The 19,370-nt window shown below is 40.4% G+C and overlaps 2 protein-coding genes across 3 annotated transcripts in view; both read left to right on the top strand.

Annotated features, from left to right (window-relative positions):
* CLEC16A (C-type lectin domain containing 16A) overlaps nt 1-19,370 on the top strand; it is a 164,474-nt gene that overhangs the window by 37,474 nt on the left and 107,630 nt on the right. The gene's annotated exons all lie outside the window — the stretch shown is intronic.
* CIITA (class II major histocompatibility complex transactivator) overlaps nt 1-19,370 on the top strand; it is a 44,131-nt gene that overhangs the window by 441 nt on the left and 24,320 nt on the right. For both annotated transcript variants that reach the window (XM_065851170.2, XM_071814977.1), the window contains exons 2-3: nt 4,868-5,056; nt 11,655-12,000. In XM_065851170.2, coding sequence (XP_065707242.2) covers nt 5,045-5,056; nt 11,655-12,000 — 358 coding nt within the window. In that variant the 5' untranslated portion in view covers nt 4,868-5,044. The remainder of the gene's footprint in view (nt 1-4,867; nt 5,057-11,654; nt 12,001-19,370) is intronic.

Genomic DNA, 19,370 nt, shown 5'->3' with positions numbered 1-19,370 from the left:
GGGTGAGGGTTTCACAGCAATGGCGGGAAACAGCCCAGTCAGCCAAGTGTGAAGGGGGGATCGAGGGAGAGCTGATAAACTGCATCATTTGTACATCTGACAAGCCACTAGCATTAAATAAGCCTGCAAAATAAAAACTTCCATTCTAGTTTAGTTAGGTGTTTTAGAAACACCTTCTGTTGAGTAAAGACAGAAGTTACTAAGTTGAATATTTCAAAAACATTAAATGGGAAGTAGCTTTCTGCAAGACCTGTTATTAGAGCAAGACAATGCCTAATGCACCGGAAAAACTGGTAGAGCTGTTGCAGTTGTAGCGGCAGGAAGATTTATTTTATAACTAATACCGTTAATATTGTGGTAGTCATATTTTGGCCTTGATAGTGTTAAAACAATGGTTTAGAGTGTTTGGGTAAGTGCAGTGCAGACTTGCACTGAAAAACTGAACAGGTGGTCTGTAATGTGAAGGGATGGCTCCTCATAGCCTACAACATTAAAATATTTAAGTAGGCTTTTATTCCCAAAGATGTCTACTCTTTGAGAGCTATCGTGAGATGCAATTATTGTTATGTGCATACCTGAAGCTGACCTCTACTTCATTTACTGTATCAACATGCACTTCTGTTTATGAGCAACATATTAACAAAAGCAGCTTCTGACTCAGAAGCAGGTCCCGGGACGGCACTGACAAGAGCATTAGGCAGTGCTGGGAGGTCTGGCACATTCTTGGCTGCCAGATTATTCATCTCAGCTACTGCATCGGCTCTTCTTTCACCTCTCAGCACAGTTCTGCCAGCAAGTCTGGTGGTTTGAATTTAGTCACTCTGTAATCTTGCTGTCTTGCCTGATCCATTGCATTTTTGTTCTAAGGCACCAGAAAATATCTGTGTGCCACCTTCCTTATCAGGTAAAACAGTACTTACTGCTATGGAAGAGGTGACATTTTAGCCTGTCACAATGTCTGATTTACTACTCGGGTGCTGATAACTGATTTCACTAGAGATGAAATGTTAAAACTAAAAGAAAAAGAAGCAGAACCTGTGTTTTGTTTTTTAAAACCGATAAATGTTTCTTTAACTTTCCCTCCTTCCAGTGCTTGTCTCCACTGGCTCACTGAAGGGATTATGTGTTTTCCTAACAAAATATATTAGATAATCCAACCCAGGACTATCACCACACCATGCAAATTATTTTAGTAACAGTTTCCAAAAAACTATGTCGAATTATGTTGTGTGACTATTCAAGGCATTGTAAGGGTTATCATTTTACTTTGGAACAAGTTAAGATCTAGAAAGAATCCTTGGTCAAACCAAGAATTTCTTCATTTTGTGATTATTAGAAAAGCATTCTTCCTTGTTTTAAAAGAAATACTTCCAAACAAAACCTCATTAGAAGTTTCCAGTGTTTTCTAAGATTTTGCAGGACAAACGGTCCTATTTTCAATACTTTTTCAGCATTCTGATTTACCTACAAATTATTTGAACATTGGAAATATTAACACCACCGTAAAAAGGTAATGTGAGTCCTCCAATACTACTTCAAAATTTACAAATTTTACAAAGTTTATAAATAGTTACACCTAGTTTATGAATTGTGGTTAGGTCTTCAGGTTTATACGTAGGAAAACCTTGACCATTTCTCAAATATATTAAGATTTTCTTTAATTGCTGACTGAAACATACAGCATGAAATAGTTGAAACCTGTATTGTTTGCCGCTGTGTGCTTGTCATCACAAACAGGCAATCCTCTCCCCAGAACAAATAATGAATGGCCTTTCTACTGCAGAGCACTATCAATGCCAAAGGCTTGGTATGAATAATTGAGGAATCTATCTTGCTGTTTGCTTCAGCAATAAATAGGACCTCCTCCAAGATGTGTATGATATTTTATTCACGCGATTAACGTGAAGTCAGCTGACTTCTTTTTTTCTCTGGAGCGCTGCCCAGAATCTTGCACTGGCATGGTACCAGAGACCAGCCCTCTGAACTGCACACTGACATTTTGAACAACTCAACAGCTATTGTTCTGTTTTCTCAATGATGTTTACAGTTTTCTGTTAATCCACTTACCTCACTCGCATTAGATGCACTTACCGGGTTTGTTGGATGTTCAATAAAATGTTTAAATATTGAGGAGACAGGCCAAATGAGAGCATTGCCTTCTGTTTGATTTGTAAAAGATCGTTTCCTGTTCTGACCCAGAACCAGTGTCTGTGGAATTTTTTGGCTGTACGTACCTCAATTGTGGTAATCAGTAGCTCTGTGTTAACAGGGGAGAACGTGCAGTATTTACGTGACAGATCAGGATGGTGTCTTTTAGTTGAGTAGCAATACACTCTCAGTAGAGATCAAGTTCTGCCATCATTAAGGAATGGGCAACCAAAAAAAAAAGACAAATCTGAAGAGGTTTGGGCCCTAAATATAAAGAAAGATTTAAAAAAGAAAAAGGCTTTATTGATGCTTCATTCAGTTATGTCTAAATATAGGAAAAAAATATATTTTTTTTAATATCTCAAGGGAGAGAACTGGGTTTGATCCTAAAAAGTTCATTAGTATCCGTATTCCTTTCAGTTAGGAACAAAAAATCGAGAAAACATTACCAATTTTTCTTAAATAGCTTATTTTACCTTCTCTATTCACTGTGTGGCTTTAGGCCTCATTTAACTCATGCTGTGGGAATCTCCAGTGAGGTTACCTGGGAGAGAAAATGTTTTGCAATTATTAATGCATTTAATTCAGTGTCTCTGTTGGGGCTGCTCAGGTCACTTAGGAACTGGCAAACCAGGCCAAAGCAAGGTCAGCATCTCTCCTGGCTTGGGTGCTTTGCTTCCCAGCATTTGGATGCAGACTTCTTAGTGGGTTTGGCTTTATCTGTCTCTTGATGTATTCAAAGCTTCAGTCATTCTCGGCTGCAGTTCTTGGTACTTGTTACTTCTGCAAATCAGCTCTTATTTCTCCATTAGGGAACTCCAAAAATAAGGAACTTGGGCTGTTTGGACACCTGTCAGAAGTTTGATTTAAGTGACTTCATAGGTCCACAGCAGTAAGCAGGGATAGGATCAGTTTCCCAGAGTGGCAGGTGCTTGGGCTCTCTTCCCTCCTTTGCTATATGAATTTAAAAGGCCTGTATACATGCAAATATCCAGTACCTTTCCCGAACTAAGCCAGTCCTCTATAGGCTTGCCGAGAGGGGAAAAAAAATAATCTAACCCTATTAAATAAAAGAACCTAGGGTTACCAAATGGTTGAGAACTTACACAACAGGAGGATAATATGAAAAGTTGAGTACTATTTTTTCTTACTGTTTTCTCTGCAAAAAGTTGAAGTTACTTATAAAAGCTGTGAACTGCTTTTTCATTAGCACTTTTTTTTTCCCTTGCTGCCAATACTATCTACATAGGCTTGTTCAGATCCCTGAGGTTCTTGCTGGACAGTTCTTCAACCACTGCTTTCACTGGCACTGTCGACTTCATCTTTTATTGTGGAGTCTGTGGTTAAGCAACTCTTGCTAGTTTTGCTTGCAGTTATTGTTCTTATTTATTTTAAACTGGTGTCGGGGGTTGTGAAGGCAATAACTTTCTCAGGAAAAAAGTAGAATATAGACAAAACACAGAAAAGAGAAGTGAGAAAGTGATCCGGTGATGCAATGAAGTGAGAAACCTGTACCTACATTTCTTAGTTCTTTTGACCTGCAGATTTTTGTGAAGCAGACTGTGGCCCCTGTTTCCACAGCATTATTGTTTAATAGTGTAAGAGACAGTGGCTCTTAGCATATGGTTTGAGTATGTGTGAGGGATGGTGGTGCTTAACACATGGCACAAGTGTGGAAGGCTGAGATATTGTGAATTATTTGTCTCAATGCTTGCTTGCTAAAATAATATGTTTATGGCCTGCTTGTTACAGAAAAATGTTTGGTCATGCTGCTTGCTTAATTGGGCCTGCTGTAAAGGCCTAAATACAGTGAGTTAAAGTGCAAAATGCATGATCACTGTGAATTGTTGAAGCTCAAAGAATGGTTCAGGGGAAGCTCCAGCGATATCAGCCATCAACATCTGTGACCAGGCTCGCAGTGTGCTGGGGCACTGCCCGCCTCCAACCGACATAAAATCACCAGGTTACGACCTGCAAGTGTGGCCATTCACCACCAGGACCAAAACCTGTCACCGGGACCAGGACCCCACAAATAGTATCTTCCCTTAATTTGTTAACAGATTTTTTTCTAGTTTCCTGAATAGTTTCAGCACCCTGAAATTCCTTGTACTCAGTCACATAGAACTTGAAGGGGTGTCTGAGGGATTAAAATTCACATAATCTGTGCTGAATCATATAAAGAAGTAGAGGTGCTGGGAACTGGTCTGTAGGTAGCGGGATCCCCCACAGGAGCCACAAGAACATCAAATGCCTTGGAAGGGCTCTGGCACGTTGACTGCCTGTTCTTCACATGGTATACCAGGTGCTATTGGAGATGTCTCGCTCCCTGTGCAATACCTCTGAACTTCTGGAGATCAGGTCCCAGCCTCTTGTGGCAAAACCAAAATCCAGGTTCATGTCTATGGCCTATGAGCCCCTTTTACAATGGAGTCTGTGCTTGAAAAGGGATGACGATTCCTACCACTGCCAGGTAGGTGAGGAGCCTCAGCCTCCCAGCTCAGGAGGTCACTCTGGGCTGTGCTGAAGCCTCCACAACTATTCCCATGGAAGCTGTTCTGCCCAACTCCTCAGCATTTGTTTCACCTGTGAACGGGCTTGAATTCATGAAAACTGTAAGTAATCACCAATTAAACTGAAATAAACTGTGGAAAAAGGGCAAGGACACAAACCTCTTTGTTTCTCAGAGAAAGGACTAACTGTGTGTCCCTCATCCTTGCAGGGCAGAGCAGCTTCAGCAGGAGGGTTTGAGAGTTCCCCCGGCAGGGCAGCCCAGAAGCCACAGTGCAGGGCTGCTGAGACCTGGACCTCAAGCTCCCGAAGGAGAAGGTGATGTGACTGTGTCAGTGGTGCCAAGTTGACTGTCTGCACTTACAAGAATAACAGCACAGATACTGGAATGGAAGCCATGGTAAGTTACTCGTGTGTTATTCAAGTGACTAAAGATAGGGCTACTGTGGCTGATGTGGAGTTCAGTAGCTTTTGTGTCTGGTGTGCATTTTAGTTGACAAAAATCAGAAATGCTTTAGGGAAGCCCCTAAAATACATGTTTTCTTCAACTGCCAGTGTAGTATTTTTGCCCAGTTGTATTGCCTCCATCATTCTGAAACTCGATACAGGCTGTGGTTTTGCACACGTCGTTTTCCTTGTTGGTTTGGGTTTGCGTTTGTATGTTGTTTCCCATTCTTGCTCTGTTATTTCAGTGTAAGGGGAATTACAGGCTTTTCTTGTCGCATGCTCCAATATACCAAGTGTACTGTCCAGTAGTGGTGACAGAAAGGATATTATTATTTTTTTTTTAATTGCTCTTAGCTATAGATAAATTACAACTCCTTCTGTTAACAAAATGAATGCTGTTGTGCATTGTCTGTCCCAAAACTACTGCTAAGAGATCTGTTCATTTGTGATGCTCACAGACTTCTTGAAAGCCAAGGGAAGGAGTAGGAACTTTTCTCAGGGTCTTTTCCCCCATCTGTCAGCCAGGCAGCCACTGGATGTTACTGCAGGTCCTGGTGCTCATGGTGTGCGTGCAGAGCACCCTCCTTGGCTTCCTGATGAAATACCTTGTGCTAGTAAACATACTATAATAAGAGAACAGCATGCTTATAAATTAGTAGTGCTTTAGCAAAATATTGCTAAGCTGGCAATATTTTGCTAATTTTCAGTTGTTTCAGGGTTTTTTCCACCAGGAAGTTGTAGCACGTACCGTAGTAAAATCATTCTGGTGTCAGTGAAAGCAATGAATTGTTGGTATTCAAGTGAGGAAGAAAATAGTGGAATTCATACTTTAAATGTAGGCCTACCAGCACAAAGATAGTTTAGAAAATATTTGATACTTGGCTGCTGAAAACAGTTTTTTGTCTTTGTATTCATATATCTGCCTAATTCTCCACAGAGAACTTTGCAGTAGCTGTGCCCTCTTGGCATGACAATGAATCTGGACTGCGCAAGCTGGGCTGGCAAAATGATGTTGTTATTTTGTTACTATTTATGTTACTAAGCTAAAAATGCAAGGACTACGAGTTCTTAAAATACAATATTTTAGAGGAACAGCAGAATTCCTTTGAATGGCAGACTGGCAGCAAACTTTGATATCTCAGCCTAATAAAAGTAGAACCCAAGGTCGTCTCTGCAGAAATGCCCTTTGGAGTCGGTCTATCAGGATTTGAAAGCAGCATCCAAAGAGGTCTTCTGTTCAGCCAGCCTCGCTCCATCAGCCTTCGGAGAACGCTTGTCCGAAGTTCTGTGAGATTCTGAATGACCACAAATATTTGAGGCCCTAACTTTTTTTTGAACTTACTAGATTGGAAATTCTCAACCTTTTGAGTTCCTAACCTCGCTTGAGAATGTCCTGTTCTGGAGAAGCTGGCGGTGTGAGCAGCAGCGTTGCAGTGCATCCCCGTGGGCTCCAGCCATGTCCCGCTGCAGTGCTCCTGCTGTACCACCGAGGCTCATCGCGGTGTTCAGGGAGCAATAGGGTAGGCGATACTGGAAGGGCAGGTGTGGAAGGGTGCTGAAGGACTTTTACACATCGATGGAAGCACAGCAAATTCTGAGGTGAGGAAGCAGGGAAAAGATTTGATCAGACAGTTTTAAAAACAAGCTCGAGCGGGGGAGAAATAAACAACAAACAAAACCTGAAAAAACACACACAGAAAACCAAACAAACAAAAAATCAAAACCAACCAAACAAAACAACTCCACAATCTAAAGGAAAGACCTTTTGTGTTTCAAGCATCTTCCAGAATATCACACCTTTACTTTCCTACAGGAAGTAATTTTCTAAATAGATATAAAAGATTTTACATGAAGAGCTGTAAGCTTGGCAGAATTACGTAGGAAATCCTGTGTGTGTATGCACAGTGAAAGACACTCTAGTAACCAGAGTCTCCATTCTAAGATTTGGCCAAACTAAATTCCTGCAGTCCAGCTTTGCCAAATGTAGCAAAGTCAGGGGCTAGGCTGGTCATTAGATATTCACTGGGGGCAGCATTCTCTAGTGCTTGTGGACACTGCTGCCAAGTCCCTGTTGGTTTCGGTAGATGCTGTGTTATGAATGAACCGCGCTTCCTTGAAATTCCTTCCATGTTGTCTGAGCTGTTGGCTCTGTCTTCAAGCTCTGGTTTTGCAGTCAGTGTCCTTAGCCCCTCTGTCCATAAATTGGATTCATACCAGAATTTTTGTTGGGGATTCAGTCTATCCAGGCTGAATATCATTCATGTACTGCTGTTTGAGCAATTTTTCATAGACATTAACAAATTTCCCTGCTTTCCAATTGTATTCAACGCACAACTGGCTGTTCTAAGGATTCCCTTTAACTGACATGCAGCTTAAGTGGACAAGAGTGATGTTTCACAGCAGTTGTATCTCTTTTTAAGGATCATCATGGTAGTCTTCCTCTCAAAGTCCAAAGGAAAAGACATGCCTTAGCTATAGAAAATGCTAAACAATAGCAGCATAAGCAACAAATAGTAAAAATGTACAGCCTGAGTTAGTTCTCTTTTTCACACACATTGTTTGTGCTATGATACATTTTAAAGAGGAAAGTTAAAGTTAAAAAGGAGAACTCGTGCTTTTGATTTCTCTGCATTGAGGGGAAGTATCACTTCTAAGTAAATATGCTGCTGCCCAAAGTCTATGGCTAATTTTGAAATCCAAATAATCTCAGATCTCAGCAATTCATTTCACGGTTTTTCCTGGGGACAGTGAAGCAGCTGAAAGTGTGCCAATGTAGGCCAGGTTATGTCCTTCAGTACCTGGCATCTGGGTACATCATGAGCCTTAGTAGATTTTATCTAGTGTCAAGATAGTAAGAAATTTATTTTTATTCATGTGAATGCAGCAACAAAATGAGAAATAGAAATCACATTTTATTATTTTCTCAAAATTGCAAATTAGGACTGTAGCAGCACTAGAACTTGAATCAAGTTTTCAAAGCTTGAGCCACTCTGACCCCCTTCCCTTATTTTGGCTTTAGCTACAACACAATCAGTTTTGTGGTCAAAGGCAGAGGACTCCTAGCACAGTATTGCTTGGTGTGTTTGCCTATAGCCCAGCAACAGCTGAGGACAGCTGTATAGAAACCATGTGTCCTCTCAGATGATGATCTTGCAGATCTTTTTGAAAAATTCTTCAGGATTCCTTAAACCGTGGGAAGAGTAAAACAGGAATCAACTTGAAATCTTTGTATCTTAACACCTATGAAAAGCCAATCCCACTTTTGATGTGTCTCAAATCTAGACATAACAGAAGAAACAATATTGTATTTGGGTGATAATCTGCTGCTCAGGGTGAGCTTTGCCTGAGCACACTGGCAGGTGGAAACACTTGCAGAAAATCTGCTTTTCTCATGCTTAAATGGCAATTGTGATGACCCATCACAAGGTATTTGCTCACTTGCTTGTCTGCTTCTGGAGGTAACTGTCAAGTGGAGGGGAGTTCTTTGCCCACATAAACTATTTTACTATTCCCACATTATTATAGCCCCTCACAGTCAAACACACTTCTGCCCTGGAGCACTGAGCAAGGCTTTTGCAGAGCCAAGGTCCAGCAGGTCAATGAGTTGCTGAGCATTACAGTTTAAATTGAGTTTCTTCTTTTAATACACAGCTTCTCATGTGGCTTGAACTCTCCACCTCCCATCACGAAGGAGACTCAGTGAGGAGAACTGCTGCCTAGAGAGGCCTTGAATGTGGCTGCTGATGCTGAGAAAGGTTTCTGAAAACCTCTCTGGCCAAATAATGGGCACAATACTTTTTTCTTTTAATCTGTTGAAGCCATTCAAGAGCACACAGGTTGCAGGAGAAGCTGTTGTTGAGACTGCCTCTCTTCCCCACGCTGTGGTAAACTCATTCAGCTTTGCTGTGATAGCAAGAGTTTCCCAACTTTCTGCAAGGCAAATGCTTGGCTTCCTTCAGCATGTTTTCTGCACCACAAGGTGGGAACGTACAAGTGGAGGCACCTTATTGAGTGCAGTTTTATGCTGCTAAAACTATGGGAAACGGTCCTTTTCACGTAATGCCCCAGGAGCAACGCTCCTCTGAATGAGTTGGAGCTTATTCCTACTCACACTTCAATGAAACTAGTGTTTCTTCAGGTTTTTGGGGGTCAATGTGGGCAGCACCTTTAAAAGAAAATCTATGTAAAAGACAAATTCTGAGCGAAAGAAGAATACTCATGAAAGATCCAAGGGATTTGCTCTTCCATAAGGAAAATAAATTATTTTGCTTTTCTCGGTTTCCATTTATATAGTTACACTAAAAGTTGTTACCTACCTGCACTGCAAGTCAAACCAATACTACTGGGTAATGAGAGAGCTTATTTTTCCAGTATTTTGCATACATTCCCTGATATTGAACATAAACATGAACGTTTGGAAAGCGCAGCAAATTCTTGTTATTCTACAAAGCTATTTTTGATCTTAACCAGAGTTTGCAGTACTGTACTTGAACATTTTATAAAGATTTAGTAAGTTCCTTGCAGTGTGTTTTTTCTTACTAGGTGGGATTATTTCTCTACTTTCAAGTGTGTCTGATGGTGAAAAGAAATCCTGGCAATATTCAAGGTAGTAAAACCTCATAGCAAATAAAGAGAAAAATATTTAGATTATATTTGAATAGTTATCCCATACTCAGCCTACAGGCTTGTTCAGGCAGCCGTGTACCAGACTGGATTTTAAACTTCCCATCCGTAAGCTCCCAGAGAGCCCTTGAAATTTTGCCCCAGTAATTATTTCAAGGCTGTAGGTTCTGCTGTAAGAGCCAGGTATCTAAAAACAAAGCTGAGAATAACTGTTGTGTAAAGCAAATTGTTAGTAGTTGGATTACTGTTTATTTAGCCACTACCATCTTTATAATGCTTTTGCTACTGTTCTGAAACCCTGAAGTTTTCTTCCCCAAACAGTAAAAATGCCTAAACACAAGCTGCTGCAAATCCTTGTACAAAGCATTAGGTAGAAAGTTTGAAATAGGCATAAGGAAAATAAATCAGCATTAGCAAGCACTGGATAGAATCTGTTTAATTTTAGATTTTATTTTTTTTAATATATTTGGGTCTCATAAAACACGTTTTCATGATCAAACACCTGGAAATGTGAAACATATTGCCTTTAAAAGGTTGTAAAGGTGAGAAAATTAATTTACAGTATTTTAAATATTGCAGCAAAACCAGTTGTTTACTTTGTATCTTTAACAAACTGTTGTTAGCAGATGTATCTACTATGAATAAGAACCAAGTTATTAGAATCTAGTTAACCCAGCTCATAAATGATATACCTTATTTTTTATGACAACATGACCGATGTTCATATTTGGCTCAGAGGTGCTTCTCTTAAATACATTAAAGTTCTAGTAATTAGTGATACTCTTCCTTTTCATGTTGACTTTATGGATTTATTCTGTGTTATGCAGGCAGTCACAATATACAAGACTGGTTAATGATCTTTGCACTCTTAACAATAAAAAATACTCTACTTCTAGATATGCATTTTATTGATCTGATTGAGATAATTTGTTCTGTTCCTTTTACTCTGCTCTCACTGAAAATTTTGAAGATATCCAGTCTGAAGGCACTCATTCTTTATTTTACTCCCTGTTAGAAATTGTTGTTGAGACAAAGGTGATTGCATTAAGAAGTCTTTGAAGTGCCCTAATTAGACATTGTCCGGTCCTGAGCTCTACAACAGAAGAACAAGAAATGACTCAAGATGGCAATCTTAAAAAAGACTTCTGAATAGTTTTGAGCTGAATTGTGGCTCAGGTTGTCATAGGTTTGGAGCTGTATTTTAACATTGTGTTTGGCAGTATAGAAGATTTGCTACTTATTTAAACTGGGGACTTAAACAACTCTTCCCTTTAAGGAATTTAACTGAAAGTGTCTGCCGCTTGGAGTATAAATATGTTAACTTTGAATAAGAATATATGGCTAAGAAGTCAGGCCAAGCTTGTTTTCTAGTTATTATTTTTCTTCCTAATAAATTCAGGTATGGCAGAAAACAGAGCCAGATATGAGAGGAATTTTTACCCCAAAGTTTTCACCGAGATTCTAACCCGTATGACTTAGTGAAAGTAGAATTTGGTCACAGTGTAATGTCTAACCTTGCACTGGAGTCTCCAAGTTTTAAACCTATCCCTCTTGCAGAGGATGCATTTTGTGCTGAAGCTTCTGGATTCAGCAATGACCTTGCTGGGCCCACTGCTGGACCCACACTCCACCTTGGCCAGGAGATAAAGCTCGACCTATGGCAATCCTTCTTTCATGGGATAAATACATTTTTAAATTATTTTTTCAGATGACCATGTTGATTGGAAAAATGTGTTTTCTGAGGAATTGTGCTGTTGTGTCATTTCATCAAGAAGTTATTTGTTGTTGGAAACGTTATTTAAAGGCTTAATCAAATGAGGAAATAACTCTGCTATTGCAGGCCAAAGTCTCTTAACTTTTTTTCTTTTTCACTTCATCTTTTTGATGCTGACTGAGTGGAATTTTTTTATTTTATTTTATTGAAACAGTTCAGATTTTGCTCAGACGTCCTTCTAACGTCTTCAGATGCAGCTATGAATCTCTTTAAGGAGATCCTGCCTAGAGTAAGGAAGATTCTTTCAGCTGCTACAGCTTCTGATGAGCACGCATTGCTTAACCTCATGCTGAAAGAAGATGTGATATCCAAGGAGTACCATCAAGCCTTGCTCCATGAAAAAGACAGAGAGGACCTCGCAAGGAAGATATCTCTGACATTTGTGGAAAAATGGGACCTCTACTTGACTGCTTTGGTTCCCCTGTGTTGTTTAAACCTCTGTGGCAGTAAGCCTCAAAACGTGACAGATAATGAGCCAACAGGAAGCAAGTACATTTCTGGTAAATCAGATTTTTTTGTTTGGTTTTTTGCTTTGTTAAAGATTTACTTTTGTTTATTGCATTTGAGATTGCATTGTGGCACAGTGCAAAGTGCATCACTGGAGAGCAAGTGGGGAACAGAAGAGAGCGGAGTGTAATGCAAGAGCCGCTAAGAAGAGATCCACCCATCCAGAGTAGCTACAGATACCCATTTTCATAGCCAGGCCATAATGAAGCTTGTTCTTTGCCACCTTTTGCACAACCAGAAATGCAGAGTAGATTAAAGAGACCATGATAAGGTCAGTTTTTCACAATGGACATGCCGGCCATTGACACTCTGAGTAGTATTTGTTCGCAGCATGTGCTGGCAATTGATGGAGGGAAATCTTTTATCTTTTTCAATCGTATATGGGAGGAATATTCTTAATTTTAGATTCCAGATGTCTACAAGCAACAAAATTACACTGTCTGCAAGAGGTTCAAGCAGGGGAAGTACTTAATGACTTATGAGGCTGGATTCAGGAGTTTTGAGGTTTTTAGTGAGCGGCAGGAGAGATAAAAATACCTGATAATACCTTAAAATACCTTATAATTCTGAGGCAGTAAACTCTCTTTTCAGTCTGACCCACCAGAGGATTAATGTGTATGTTGGAGAACAGGGATAGTTCTGGGACAATCCTGACACTGTCCATCCTTAGTAAAATGACAGAACCACAGCTTAAATTACAGCATTCAGAATTTTTTTTTACAAAGCCAAGCAACTGTAAAAGGAGAGTAAAAGAAAGCGTAGTAGAATATTGGGGTAGTCCTGCAAAACTGATGGAACGTGGTCAGGGGTATGAATTTTTTCCTCTCCTAAAATATAGTATTGGACATCACTTCTCAAGGCATGGGTGAAAGTTCAAGGGGAAAGGCTGGAGAAGAAAATTGAGGTAGTTTATGAGAGTACAAAATGCTGACCTGGAAGATTTTAGCTCTATTATTACATGCGTTCAAATTAATGCCAAGAATTCATATTTTAACTGTAGAATATCATAGCAAGTGGCCCAGTGTCACTTATACTGGGAGTATATACAGTCTGGCTTCTATTTTAAATTAAGTCTCTGAAATGCTTGAAAATATATCTGCTCCTGCTCATTTTTTTAATGGTAGCACCTAAAATCTCCATTCAGGGATTCTGATCCTGTCACGCCTGACTCTGTATCTCTGTCACAAAGCCTGCATACATTTGGGACATGACAGAGGGAAGCTGAAGTGCCTCAGAAGCAGCATTGGTTTTCATCCATCACATGTTCAACTCTTGCCACTGTTCTCTAGATTTTGTAGTAGAGATGGGCTTAAAAAAAGTGGTTTCAAATACATTAATTCACCAGGAAATGACTCAAATTGTATCAGAGGCTTCAGGTTCCTTTGAAACAAGTTATTTTATTACTTTCTTTTTGAAATTTGTTAATTTTTCAGCCTTACATTCAATCATTGTTTCACTCTGGAGAACCCTTGCAAAGAAAACTCAGGTCAGGAACAGACTGATAGCAGCAGGTTTCTCACTTGTTACTTAATAGTTTTGCAACTATTTCCTCTACCACAAAACAGATCTTTACAATTTCTGGACAAAAAAAGCCCCAGCTTTCTCCCTCTTGCAAAGTGCACTGTTGACATCTGTTTTGCTCTGCTTCGATACTAACCAACCTGTTCGGCTCCCTCCTTTTGCAACAAACACCCAAGCAAAGAAGCTGATGGTGACCTGAGAGCCTTAGGCTGTTTCGAGCTGCCTCACAGCCTCTCGTTTTCCCTCTAAGCCCATCTTTATAGACTAGGCACTAGATGAGCCAGTACTCTCATTTGCTCCAGCAATTCCTTTCTGCTCAGCCTCAGAGCTGGTAAAGAAATCTGGCTGCAGGGCTGGCAAAGGAGCTTATACCTTGTGGGGTTGTGCTGCACGTTACAATGGGGCTCACAAATAAACCTCTTAAATTTTGTAGGGATTTCTCGTGCAGTGATTGTATTATTGTCCTATCAAAACAGAGCACTAAAATACAAAACCTGTAGTTGTGCAGCCTTTCATTATTTTCTGCTCTGAATGCTGTTATACTGAGAGGTTGCTTTTCTTCTGATGTGCATAGAGGAATTCCAGGAACACAGGTCCCTGGTGGGTTAGAGAGCTCGAAGCGGCTGCTGTTGTGCATCGCAGGCTGGGCTCCCTGGGAACAGATCAGCTGCTCCCAGGAGGGAAACAGCTTTATCTTTTCTCAGTGAGCACGTTCCCATGGAACCTGGTGGAAGTGCATCTCCGCTGCAAAGAGAAGAGGCTTACGCAGGTCAGCAGCTGCTTTGCTTATAGCACCTGCTGCCTTGTGCAGAAGCCATTTGTTACTGAGCAGCTGATTAAAAACTTGCCTTACTGAAGCAGCAAGTCCTGTATGTCGTTGACTTCATCAAATTGCACTTCCTACAGACTCTGGTGGAACTTTTGGTATAAGCCATAGCCAATGGAATAATGCTACAAAAAGCATTTGCTCACTTGGGAATATATTCTCTTTCATAATTAATTTCTAATTTGTGTAGGTCTATGCATGGTAAGAAATAGAAAAATAGGCAAATAAGCTTGCGAAGCCACACAGCAGCAGATAGAGGCATCATGGTAGGAACACTCATGAATGAAGTTGGTTTTCAAAAGTTTGCTTATCTTACGCCAGGTAGGTGCTGGCAGGGTGGTGAAATGAATAAACAATCTGTCAGATGCTGCTACAAGCAAACCCTGAACACCATGTGTAAGCCAGACAAGGTTTACAAACTCCTGTCGCATGGAACATCCTACTCATCATTTTGAGCCAATGGCAAGAGACGCTTGGACAAGATGCCAAAGTAATTTTTGTATTGGTAGAGCCTGTGAACATGTGAAAGAAACACTTTCACTTTTGTTATACTGAAGGGACCTGCGAGGTAAGAGTGTCTGCATGCTTCTTGCTTTATTCGTAATGATGGACTGTTTGAAAGCATGGCTTTGGGACAGATTGCAACTGGAATAAAAAAGGAAAGGAAGAATTCTGGAGAGCACCAGAAATTGTAACCGTCACCTCTCATCCAATTTCGGCTTCCAACAGAATGTATCAATCTGTTCATAACTCGTGAAAAGTGCAAGCTCTTCTTAGTCGTGAATCAACCAGTATAGGTAAGCGTGTTTACTATACAGGACTTGCTAGAAGGGAGGTTCCTCTTAATTTTCCTCCTTGGAATTCCCCAAGACTTTAACTTTTCTGTAGCAACCGGTCTGGCTCATTTCCTCCTTTCTGGTGTCACTTTCTATAAGCCCTGGGCAGTGATAGCAGCTCTTCTCACTTTTGGGTTCTGGATCAAGAGTGACAGAGCAGCAACTGTCCAGCTATCTAAGGTCAGTTTTTCTTCAACTCTTGAATGCAGTGCTTTTTTCATGGGAAATGCATCTTATCTTTTGCAGATATTGGTAACTATAATGTGTCAGTATCCAGACTTGTATTGCTTGAAATAGTGGTAGGATGAAGTCTGAATGCAGATGAAATTTTGGAGAATTTTTAACAATTTTGTTTTGTGGCTAGCTGTGTTATTTGCTCAAAAGGTTGCTGGAGTTTATTTCAGGCTTTGCTAAAAACGTACTTGCTTTTTGTATAAATGTTTCCTCCAATAGAAAGTGAAAGTAAGGATTGGTAGAAGAAATTGGCTTATTTCCAGTTTTTTCGCTGGCTTTACTTTTTCTGGCTTTACTTTCCAATTTAGGAGCGCTGAGATACTGTCTTGAAAAAAGTCTGTGCGCAAATGTACTTTTTCTGCCAAAAAAGCTTATAGGCAAGGTGTCTCCTTTATTTCATGTGGCTGCTGGGATGGGAGAGCCGGGCACAGCTGTGATAAACCAGGCGATACAGAATCTGAAAAGGCAAATTCTGCTCTCAAATCACAACTCTGACACCTGCAGGACAGCACGTTATGAGTCTGCCTGAACTCGGCTGTCTCCAGCACAAGGCCAGTGACGTTTCTTCTATCTATTGTGTTGATCAGTATCCAGCTAAGCTCATCGAAAGGCAGAAGCTCTTTTTACCTGATATTCATACTTTTTAAAACTTCTTTAAGCTCATCTCTAATAGGAATGTGGCAGAATATAGAGCAGCTTTTTTTCAAGCATCATCTCTGTTCTGCCTTTTTAGACTATAAAGCCCATGGAAAGTAACACACCACTCCATCGGCAAGATAAAGACTGTCGGTAAAAGTAACATCTTTTGTAAAATCAAGTAATGCCATGGGAAAAGTTAAACTGGCTTCCAGATGTATAAGCCTTTCATGGATCTGAAATAGAAACTAAAACCTTCAAAGCTAAATATAAATTGACCATCATTACTCACAGTTTACAATAATCAGACCGTCTCTGAAAGGAAAATCTGTTTGATGCCTGTGGAGCGGAGGAATTGTTGGTGATGGATTTGGGGAGAGGAAAGGGAGACAGGTGACCATAGCACAGAGGGGACGTCCTGCTGGTATGTGTGCTGTACACAGTGACATAACCTCTGGGGGATGCAAAGAAGAGAGAAGAATCTCTAAAGTTGTTTAAAAATTTTAAAAAAGGCTTTAAGATTGTGGCTGCTGATAATGAGCTTTTAGCTCAGAGTACCAGTGTGTCGCTGGACTCCTTATTTAGAGTTTGATATAACCTGGTTTTTGTCAGCGTGCTTTACTCAGATTCACATGTAGCCCTTAATGGGTCTGGGGTGTTGCTGTTTAATTTTTCAACCTCCTGTCTTTACAGCAGTCCACTCTCTTATTTTTCTGTAATCTGAGACTTGGAGCTGTAATGTTATGTCATCTTCTGGTTAAGAAATGTGTGATTTGCATGGCACTACTATTCTTTTTTATGAATTGTCCTCAGCTTCCTAAACTGGTACAAAAATAAAATTGTGAGGGGATTTCCTCTGTTCCTGGAATGACTTTACATAGTTTCGCTTTCTTAACCTGTGTACTCATGTGGGAGATTATTTTATTAGCTGTCAGAGCAGATGTCAACAAGGTTTTGGGAAGGAAACCCTGTAACAAATCTTCTCAGAAGCATCCACCTTATTTTTTGAATAAATGCTCCATTATTGTCTGTATGATCCTTCTCCATTCTTTCAGATACCATCTGATTTTTATTTAGTAGTAGACCCCGTTACCTGGAGTCTTCAACATGTCGTTCCTTTAAAATATAAGACATATATAAAAATAAAATTACTGGGGCAAAATGATAAATCACAACCACCTCCCTTATCTTCAGAAGTTAAAAATGCCCCATCTAACTCTTAAGCCTTGTATGTGATCTAAGTGAACACCTGCTCCTTCTTTAACTGGATTATTTTTCCTGGTACAGTGATGTTCACTAATTTTTTTACTGCTTGTCCAGCATTTGTAATTCATATGATATCACTTGGCCTCTGAAAAGAGTCCTGAAAAAAAAAAACAAACATTGAGAGTCTTAGAAGTGAATCATATTGTTGTGCTGTATATGAAGAATACGGAGCAAAACCAGGCGCATCCCAGGTAGAGCCCTTGCTGATGCAGGTGCGCAATGAATCATTGCACAGGTAAAGCAAAGGGAACTATACGGAGTACAGTGATGCAGCTGGAGTGTATAATCTGCTGAAAGGTCTTATTCAAAGATAGAAAGAAAGAAATCTGTCTTAACCAGTGTTCAAACAAGAAAGGGCTGAACTTTCTGAATGGCATGGCCATACATTCGCAGTGCATCCTGCCTTGCCCTGCCCAGCACATGCGCTTTGTGCTGCAAGGGAGGGCACCTGTGTCCTCGGGGACTTCGATCCTTCATCCTGGAGGTCCATGCGGGGTTCAGCTTCCTCCCCCCGAGAACTGGCTCTAGCGTTCACAGCCCAAACACTGAAATTATTTGGAGATTTTTTTAGTCCTCTGATGTGAAAATGTGCCAAACACCCAGTTAGGCAGCACTGTGTGGGACCCCAAAGGGAATGTATTGTCAGTAAACTAACTTAAAATCATGTATGAAACAACAGAGAAAGTGCTGAGCAGTGCAGAGCTTATTCATCTTTAGTCTCGGATAGGGGATTGCTGGGATGCTGTGAGGAAAAAGGGGAAGCTCTGGGAAAGGAATTGCAGTTGTAAACAAGCTTGGTAATGTCTGGTTTCAGTTTGTGTGCTTCAGTTACAACACCCAGCAAACCCTCGATGACACTGAGGTCGAATTCTCCTTGCCTTTGGCTCTCTCAGTGTGAAAGTTTTCATCTTGCAAAAACTCAATCCAGTGTAGTTAATAGAAAGACAGCTATGTATAGATCTGTGTCAAAACCAAAGCAATGAAGAAAATAAGAGGGTAAACTGAGGGCCATTCAAACTGATGAAACAAAAAAGACAAGTAATCGAGTTTTTCATTCTTGAAAGGGTGGCAATCTTCATTCTTCCCAATGGAGAAGACTGTGTTGCTCTCACTCCTGTGTTCCTGGGTCATAGCACCTTTTACATTCAGATTTTCAGCTCTCTGGCCTGTCTTGGCACTGGTGAGACTTCCTCTTGGTTGCTTCCTGACTTATTGACCATGGTAGCTGAAAAGTATTTTGCATTACTTACATATTTATCCACAGGGAAATGCTATTGAAAGAAAGGTTGAAAGCAACAGAAGCTCTTACGACTATGACTTCATTGAAGCTTAGTATTTCCATGATGATTAAGTAGTCTTACTTAGTCTCTTTCCATAGGACTTGCCCTTTGCTTTGTCTGCTGTAATCAAGCAGTTTACTAATCACTGAACTTGCATTCCTGTTATGGCTTCTGCCCAATTACTTCTTTTTCTCTAACCCCAAAATTATATTGACCCAGAGGTAATGCTTCTACAGCATTATTCGCAAACTCTGGCAACCTGGCATCCTGAAAGGCCAAACTTTGTTTAGATTTTACATTAATTCAACAAAGCAAGTTGCAAAGCAAAATGATGCAACAAACTGAAAACTTAATCTGGTGTGTTTATAACCTCATTCTTGTTTCTCAGGCAGGTTTGTCAACTTCTGCTATTCATTTTTAGCACAGCAAGCAACAATTTGAATTTTTTATTATTTTGGTAATGTAACGAGGTCACACAACCTGAACAAGGAGAACTACCTGAGTGTAGGCTATTCCTACTTGTGGGACCTCACTGTGTCCACCCGCTCTTCTGAATTCTGGCTCTAGACTCTGGTGTCTTCTGCAGCAGAAGGCAGAGATGCCGTTTCTCAGCCATTCACAGGGACAGCCCCACAGAGGGGTAAGAGAAATGAAGATTCATTTATAACAAAGCAGCACATGGTAACACGTGACCAGGGCTGCTCTGCCTCTCTCAGCAGAGCTGCAGTGGTAGCTGTGTTTCTTTTTCTGTGTTGCAGGTAGAG

Source organism: Patagioenas fasciata, chromosome 15 (assembly GCF_037038585.1).
Source record: "Patagioenas fasciata isolate bPatFas1 chromosome 15, bPatFas1.hap1, whole genome shotgun sequence".
Classification (NCBI taxonomy): Eukaryota; Metazoa; Chordata; class Aves; order Columbiformes; family Columbidae; genus Patagioenas; species Patagioenas fasciata.
The sequence above is the reverse complement of the archived record's forward strand: the minus strand, read 5'-3'. Positions and strand labels throughout refer to the sequence as shown.